This window comes from Hippoglossus stenolepis, chromosome 4, assembly GCF_022539355.2.
Source record: "Hippoglossus stenolepis isolate QCI-W04-F060 chromosome 4, HSTE1.2, whole genome shotgun sequence".
Classification (NCBI taxonomy): domain Eukaryota; kingdom Metazoa; phylum Chordata; class Actinopteri; order Pleuronectiformes; family Pleuronectidae; genus Hippoglossus; species Hippoglossus stenolepis.
Window position 1 is genome coordinate 24,450,763 of NC_061486.1, and position 8,702 is coordinate 24,459,464.

General features: G+C 39.5%; 1 protein-coding gene across 4 annotated transcripts in view; it reads left to right on the plus strand.

The window, feature by feature from the left end:
- LOC118105911 (limbic system associated membrane protein) overlaps positions 1–4,926 on the plus strand; it is a 609,939-nt gene extending 605,013 nt beyond the window's left edge. For all 4 annotated transcript variants that reach the window (XM_035153944.2, XM_035153943.2, XM_035153945.2 and 1 more), the window contains one exon: positions 911–4,926. In XM_035153944.2, the coding sequence (XP_035009835.1) occupies positions 911–1,008 (98 nt within the window). In that variant the 3' untranslated portion in view covers positions 1,009–4,926. The remainder of the gene's footprint in view (positions 1–910) is intronic.
- Positions 4,927–8,702: the final 3,776 nt, after the last annotated feature.

Here is an 8,702-nt window from a genome sequence, read left to right on the forward strand (position 1 = left end):
TCTATTAAAAAAAAACACATGCCAAACACTTAGTGAAAAGGAGAAACCTAAATAAAGTTAGTTTAGTTCCAACTCGCTAATTACATGATTTGGATATTATGTGTTTTTTTTATTTTTGAATAATTAATGTCATGAGCCCCCAACCGGTGACAAATGAACCTCAAAGCAAATCATTGTGTCCCGCTGTATTGGGTTTTCTGTTTTTGTTTGAGTTTTCTCTTCAAAGATGGTTTCTCTACGCCCTTTTTTCTGTTTGCTTGCTTGCTGTCGAAAGTTGCAGCGCACCAAGTTCTATAGCCTCCACATTTTCTCCACTTTATGTCTCTTCTGGATTATGAATTGGGCCGTAGCTTCCATCACAGTAAGGCAGTCAATAGCACAACACAACCACAAGATGTCTCCTAACACCGCCTGCACTCTGTCGTCAGTTATATCATTGGACAGGCTGGAGCTCATTTAAACACATCACTGCTATATTTAAATTTCTGCTGACTCAAATGTAAACAAGTGTGTAATTTATAGCACCAGAATAATCATTCCTTTTTTTTTTTCCGTCAACCTCCTCATCTGAATGAAAACCAAAATGGAGGATATCCAAATATCTGTCATCCTTTTTCAAAAGAGTGGTGAGAGAGTGGACCTGCTCGTCTGGTCAAGCTTTCTGTCACTCTGGTTGCTACCTTGTTATTATGATTAACACTAAGAACTATTTGGTTTTGTAGAAACACAGACGAGCAACACAAAATATATATATATATACACATGTATATTTATGAATACAAGTAAATTGCTTATAAAAGGGCTGTTACCTCGTTGTGTTCAATGGCTTTTTATTGTGACTTTCAAATTAAATCTCATTCTAGTTTCTCACTCTCTCTCTCTCTCTCTCTCTCTCTCTCTCTCTCTGCAGGACCTGGGACAGGTCGAGATATCAACGGCGCCGCCTGCGTTTCTCGATCACTGTGGCTCCTGCTGGCCTCCATCGCCTGCCTTTTTTTCAAGTGTTAATACCACTGTCCTCCTCCTCCTCTCCCCCATCACTGCCTTCCTTCCTCCCTTCCTCCCTCCCTTCCTCCCTTCCTCCCTTCCTTCCTTCCTTCCTTCCTTCCTCCCTTCCTTCCTTCCGCCCTCCTCCGCCTCCTCCTCCGCCTCCTCCCTCTCTCCAGCTCACCGACATCCTTACTGCTACCTTATTACCAACTCTACCGCCCTTCTAGACTGTTTGCATCACGATATGAAAAACCTTACATGCTCTCAAAGCACTGCTTAGAGATGTGACGAAAAGCGACGGGGGTTGCCAGTCAAATGTTTTTAAGAACAACGCCAGAAACGGTGAAATGAAGGACAGGACAAGCAAACAGTGCTCTTTTAAAGAAATGCATTGCTCTTTTTGATTCGTATGCACTTCTTTGTTTCTGCTATATCTCGTCTTTGGGGTCTGGATCGGGTCTGGGATTTCTTGTATTTTTTGTCTTCATGCGAATGAAAGCAGAGGCACTCCGCTCACAGAGAGGCCAACAATCACTTGTCTCTAGACGTACTGAAGACATATATTTCTTCTTACTCCCTTTATGTTAATTGTAGATTTAACCGAGTGTTTAACCAGTGCATTAATGTGCAACATGCAAAGTATCTGCCAAATATACATACACTGTAGATTTGAAACTAACAGGTGCAGAAATCAAAGGAGCAGCTGATTCTGTAATGAGATTAAGTCTTGATATTAAAGTCTGTACAACCGTAATCTGAAGCTACTAAAGCGAAACACAGATACACAGCAGTCGTTAAAGTTGTTTCTAGATGCAGCAGTCACTTGGGTTGTCGCCGTCCAGCCCAGAAATTGACGATGAAGCGAATAGATTCGACTTGGTCCTACAGAGCTAAACCACGTGGAGAACGAACCTGAAGAAATGTTGGTATTAATTTGTTGATGGATTGCTACGTCCTCATTCACTGTTTTTTTAACCACTCGCCATTACTCCAAAAATATTCCTCCTTAGTTTTTCAGCCGGACTCTCCCTTCAAATAACGAAAAACAGAGTAGGTTATACTGACACGTGCTGTACATAGTAAAATTTTGTATTTCTCTATGATAAGGCAACTTGCTCTGCCACTGAAACAACAGGAAACCGAGGAGATTGTTGCAGCCTATGTTGCTTGTGCGACGACCCACCGGCCACTCTGCGTGGCCTGTCTCCGCTCCACGGCGGGCGGCGCCGCGTTCAGCTCCACACACTCTACCATGAGACGCGTTTGCTCTTAGTTCATGAGTCTTAGGATCATTCTCCTATTCTGCTGGTATTTGGATTAAAAAAAAAAAGTATGACACCAATGAATGACTTACTTTTTAGTTTTTTTTTCTCTCTTTCAAAGAACTTTGTGTGTTTTAATATGAAATGATACAGAAAATTCATAATATATTGATATTGAGGTTATTTTTTTCTGTCTTTACCTCATTCATTTTAGTTGTGTGTGTGTGTGTGTGTGTATATATATACTTGAATCCAATCTCCTCAGACTATATGAAAGTGTGTCCATGTTTCTGAATAGGGTAGCAATTTGTTGCGGATGAATAACCTGTAGATCTTTCGAACTGGTGACCCTGTTCTGTAACGTGAACTGAAGCCCATTATACATTGATATTTTCAAACAAAGGTAAAAAGGAAATTGTTTTGTGCAGCTACTCTTGCACCTATCTTGAGATGATACAAGTGCTGGCTTACAGAAATACAGGGAATGGAATATTATGTTGAACCTGTAATGCTTGTCCATGTACCAGGACTTAATATGAGAGCAGCAAAGAAAGCAAACAATGTCTATTCCCCTCAATGGCCTTTGAGGCCACTGTACTGATGGGCTCCTTCAACAAAAGAAAAACCATTGCATTACATCTCTTAGAGCAAATCCTTGCTTCAAACCTTTGCCAATACTTCAGCTGGTCAACAAATGTATTTCTTTATGAACAAAGTGAGTAGTACCGGGTCGACATTTTGTGGTACTCACAACAACAGTGCAATTCCTCCAGGAAACAGCTCAAAGGTCGTTGCTGCTGTGATGAGGATTGCTGAAACTGTGCACTATTAGCTGCCTTCTCTTTCGCCATTTTGTTTTTTGACCCGCTGTAAAGGTGACTAATAGCATACGGACTCTGGCGCCCAGCTCAGCCCCACAACTGGATGTGTGTTCACGTCTCCGCTCCTCTAACAACCAAGCCGAGATAGTACTAGTACTGTAAAACACACGTGTAATTAATGTCATCCTATGTCATCATACATTAAAAGACTTGTTCCCAGTGTTTTCATTGTACAATGCTTCTGAGACCAAGGCTGTGTGACTTTGTGGTGTTGGTAATGCCAGTTCGTCTGTCATCTCTATCAGTCACAACGAATACCGAAAGCTACCTGTCCTCATGCTTTCACCATCTTGTCACATTTATATTTACAACAGAAGAAATCCCTCTGGTGTACCTCTTCTTATGTAGATTAACTGGACTCCGGATGCTTCTGTACTGCCTTGGTATCTCTGCAGGCTACCTAGTAAGAATGCTAGTTTATCGGCTACAGCTATCTTGCAGCAACAAGACGTGAACGATCTGGTAGCTGTGGCTAAACAGTTCCTCACGTCACAATCAGTTTGCATGAGAGCAAGTCTGTGCTACACGTCTATTCCAGTAAGTCTGTCTGTCTCAGTGTGTCTCATTAAAAAAATTGAAATGAAAAAAGGAATAAAAAAGAAACACCTCAGGGCAGAGCGAGGCTGGCCTTGGGCAGACTCTCAGACAAACTCAAATGTGGGGCCTTTTTGCTGCAGGAGACCCTGGCACACAACCAGAGCGGGGTCGAATATCGTCAGATTGTGCTCAGCATTTATTTTAACCTGCTTGGGATGCATGATGGGTAGAACGCGGCGCATCAAGGCGGATGGCGTGAGGAGAGATTTTAAAAGGGCAGTGAATTGATCGTTCATTGTTTCAGCCTTGGTACCATTCAGGTGATTTTCATACGAGGCAAACCTCACTAATGTGGATGTCCGAGCGTGTCCATGCATATTAAAACCAGCTAATAAGCACTGACTAATGTACAACAACCACTTATATATAAAAGCCATGGAGATCTATCTTATCCATGAAGCAGAGAAGAGGGAGTGTTGTGTTTCCATTGCTCATAGAGACCATCAGCCAGCCTACCCCCTGTAGACACACCTGATATCTACTGAAGACTGTAGAAGCAGCTTTTACTATTGACCATTGCCTCAAAACATAATTGTTTCACTGTACAAAACTGGCTTATGTGCGTGTGTGCTCATAAGATTCAGTTTGTTCTTATTAACCTACCTGGGAAAACATACATACATGAGGCATGAGATACATGACAGAAAACATCATTTCTTACTTTCCACTGAGCTGTGGTCACAGCGGTGACACTCTATTTTAAGTTGAGATTATTTTTTTTCTTTTCTTTTCCGCCATAGTGTGTAAATATAGTATGATGTTTCTACAGTAGAATGTTGTAAAGTCAGCAGATCCATAAGATCGAGTTTATACCAGTCAAAATTTAAAGATTTAATCTGCAAATGTAACTATCATGTTTGTACTTCCCTTTGTCGCAGGGAATTAAGACTCAATCATGGATTACGACACAGCAATGTTCTGTTTCTTTTCTATTTTATTTTACTTTATTATGGCATAAGGTAATTGCAGTCAGTTTCTAAAAAAAATATATGTAATAAAGGTATATGAGAAAATGTTCATTACACAAAATAAAGTTGTTTGAATTCAGTGTTCTGTATTTGAATGTGGCTTGAGATGTTTGGGGCAAGTAAGCTCTTTTTTCCCCTTTTCTTCAGAGCTTGGAACACACAGAAACTTAATGGCACTGTTGTGTTAATCACCATGTAAAATGCAAATAAAAACAATATATGAATTGTTATGTTCTCTCTGGACGACATTTTTGTGCTCGCAAAATGTGAAATTTGCACCTGATATTCAGCTCATCGCCAAGGGAACGCTCCAGTTTCACTCCTGTGTGCCACACATCAAAGGTAAGACAGGTGTTGGCGCCACGGATACACATTATTGTATCCGTGACGTTGTGCCATATTCACAGGTGTGGATATGGCACAACATCAATGTGCAGCGTTCTGCCTTGCAGTTATAAGGTGTTCCACTAGGTGTCACAACAAGCCAAGTTATGCACCTATTCTGTTGTGGTGTTTGGAAGAATAAGGACACACACTCATAGTTCTGCGTCATCATTATCCTCTGACCCTGAAGATGGGCAGGGAAGGTAATAGTGTTAAAGGTTAGAAAAACAAGCCTGTTACCGCAGAGCTGCTTCTGTGGGTGAGGAAAGACAATGAGACACACTCATATTTCCCTGGAACAGCTGTTGATGAGTAAGGCCCCGGAGTAAAACTCTGGGAGTGTTGGCGATGCAATTTAAATGTTACAGTGTTAGAAGTTGTTGATTTGAGAACCAAGTGATTTGAAAAGCAGGAGGTTAGATAAGCATTTACAAAGGCAGGAAGATGTAGGGGAGTGTGTGACTCAGAGAGAAGAGGGCGATGAAAGAAACTTCAAAAACAGGATCCTCGTTCCAGCTCTTTCTTGTTCAGCAAAGCAGCTTCATTACCGTGAAGGTCACGCAACTTGTGGGAGAACGAAGTTGGTATTTATGTTAACCTTGGGGTTATAATTATTTATTACATATCCGCTGAACCATGCTGTCTTGACAGGGGGCACTTGGGTCAGATTTGAACTCGATGTATTTGCATCTGCGTTTGCATAATTATAATGTTGTGTTCAGTCTCTTTTAGTTTCAATGGTGATCTCTACTATTCTGAAGTTACATAGATCGGCGGTTTTCCTTGTAAATGGCACATCCTTGTTTAAGAAAGCTGGATATGTTAACTAAAGGTCTCTACAATTAAAACCTTGTCAGGTGTCAGACCAGCATCTGTTGGTGAATCAAGATGCACATGCAACCCAGGATCAAAATGCTATTACAATCATGTACAGACAGCAAAGACCACAACCAAGGTATTGTGTATTCTGCATCTCTTATAGATGTCAGGTGTTGCCTGTGCTAGTAAAATATATGAGCAAATCAATCAATCAATCAATCAATCAATATTATTTAAAGTGCTGAATCATCATGTAGCATGGTTCCAAAACAGAGTGCAAGCAACAAAACATGCAGCAAGCACATCAAATAAAATGCAACAACCACATTAATATACTAGTGCTAGAATGATGATTGAATGTAATAAGAAAAATAAAAATAAACCTGTGCTCTGGTGGCAAATTATAATTTTTTGTTATCTGAGAGACTAACCTGGAGACCAGCATAGAGTGAGTATGTGTCGGTGTGTATATTTTATTGCTGATATTTGAATGACTAGTTTATTTTATTACATTATTTTGCTTTCACTGAAACACACAATACTATATAATCGAAGCCTATCATCATTATCATCATAATATTAACTATTATTATTATTATTTTATCAAGATTAAAGCTGCAAGGTGAAGAGAAAAGGGTGCTGCAATATTAAGACACAAATGAATAGATTGTGTCTTCAGCATCATGGTAGAATGAGTGATATTGCTGACATGAAAAAATGGTTTGGAATGTCAGACAAGAATCAAGGTTTTTGATGATCATCAACCTTAATAGCCGTATTTGTTACATGTAACAAGTGATAACTATTTTATCAGCAGTTGGAAAAGATCATTAATCTTTACAGGTACATATATAAGTGTTTCATAGGCAGAGCAATGGAAATTAACACTATTTGCAAATTATGTCATGGAGGGGAGGCATTTTGAAAAAAAAGTATAAGGCCGAGAAACCATTCATGGGTTATACAAAATTTTACTCCAGAAAAAGAGGTTGTATTATCATGACTTAACTGTGAGTTCTCAATGTAAAACAGGAATGCAAGTATAAGCTTTGTCCCCTTAGATACCAAGATATTCTCAAAGTTTAAAAAGCTGCAGTAATCAGTACTTCATTACTATGTTTGCATGGACAGCAATAATCCGACTGTTGATCTTATACTAAATAGGACTTTGCTCCGATTATGTGATGTAGAGTGTTGTTGTGATGCTAATAGAATATTCCATTCATATTCCTGTTTACATGTTACAGAGCAGAGTCTGATTGTGAACATTACGTCCACTATGTCATACACCCAATGTTCCCGCCAGAATTCTTAATAAACATCATCATGAAATTCAATGCACGATGCTACCATAAGTGCATTCTGTGTAATTTTGCAAAAGATTGCAAAAGTCCTCTTTATTTTTCCTTCTTTTTTACACCTGAACCCAGGGCATGTGACGTCCAGCAGTGTCGTATGTTGTATGTAGTCACAAAATACTGTGAAAACTCCAACAGGATGTTATAATGTGATAAAGAGGTATACATGCATTGTCTATATCAGAATATTGGTAGCTGTGCGAACTTGTCTACTGACAGCCATATTGTGTTTTCCACATAAAGTGTCTAAAGCAGTAGTTGCTAAGGCTTTGCAAATAATCTGCTATTATCCCAGTTTCCCTTTTGCTGTAAAGTAAGATTGACGCATCAAGGAAGAAGTAGTGAGGAGTAGTGAGGAGTTGAAAAACACTTATTGGTTTTTCTTGTTGGAACTTATGTAACATCAGTAATTCCATGAGTACTGTGTGCCAGCAGCAGATCAGTTTACCTCCGCACAGAGACTGGAAACAACAGTTCTGACTCTGTCCAAAGAAAACAAATCAACAAAGCTCAAAAAGTAACACGTTAAATATTTTTCCATCCTGCACTGAACCTATTTAATGAAAAACACATCTGGCCCTTTTTTGGGGGGAAATAATCTTCCAGATATTATCTTCACTTCCACACCCATATGGTTGTGCTGTTTCCTCATCCTGAGGTTTAACCAGATACTGACCTCTCTGCAAAACCACTCTTATTAACCAACATTGTACAGATCGCACAAAAGAAGGGGGGAAGGGTGGGGGCACTTCCTGTTCTGTGAAAACCAACAATCCGAATGCAGAGGTGAGAGAGACAATCATTCAACTTCTCTATGTAGCTCTCATTTTTCCTTTATTATGCAAAGACTTGTGGCACTTTTTTAACGTGTTCAACTGGTTGCAGTCCAATTAATGGGATCATTATCCCTATATTTTAAACAGCATGCCCCCTCACGATGGACTGTCACCATTTGTTTTCTGACACGGTCAGACAGTGATTTACAAGCGGTGACAGACCATAAAACGGCCTTTACTTAGTGCTCGTTAGAGGTGGATCTTAAACTTTAGACAGATGCCGGCTAGCTGCCTGTTTAAAACCTTGAAGCTAAGCTAAGCTAACTGTCCCCAGCTTATATTGAACAGACAGATATGACCTAAATAATGTCAATCAATCCTCTCGTGTAATATGTGGCAGGAAAGCTGATGTGTGTTTTTTCGACGATGTTAAACTAAAAACTTAAAGGAAGATTTGAGAATAGAAATTCAAAAACAATTTTCAAAGTATCTTGATATGCACGCTAACTTGTGTGTATATCTATAAAATGTTTAATAACAAATTTGTTATTTATTTCATAACAATTTAAAAGATAAAGAAAGCTAGGAAATAGCGGGGGTATTCAACTGAACCATTGGGCCACTGGTCACAGAGAATGAGACATACAGCTTTAAACAAACTCCACAG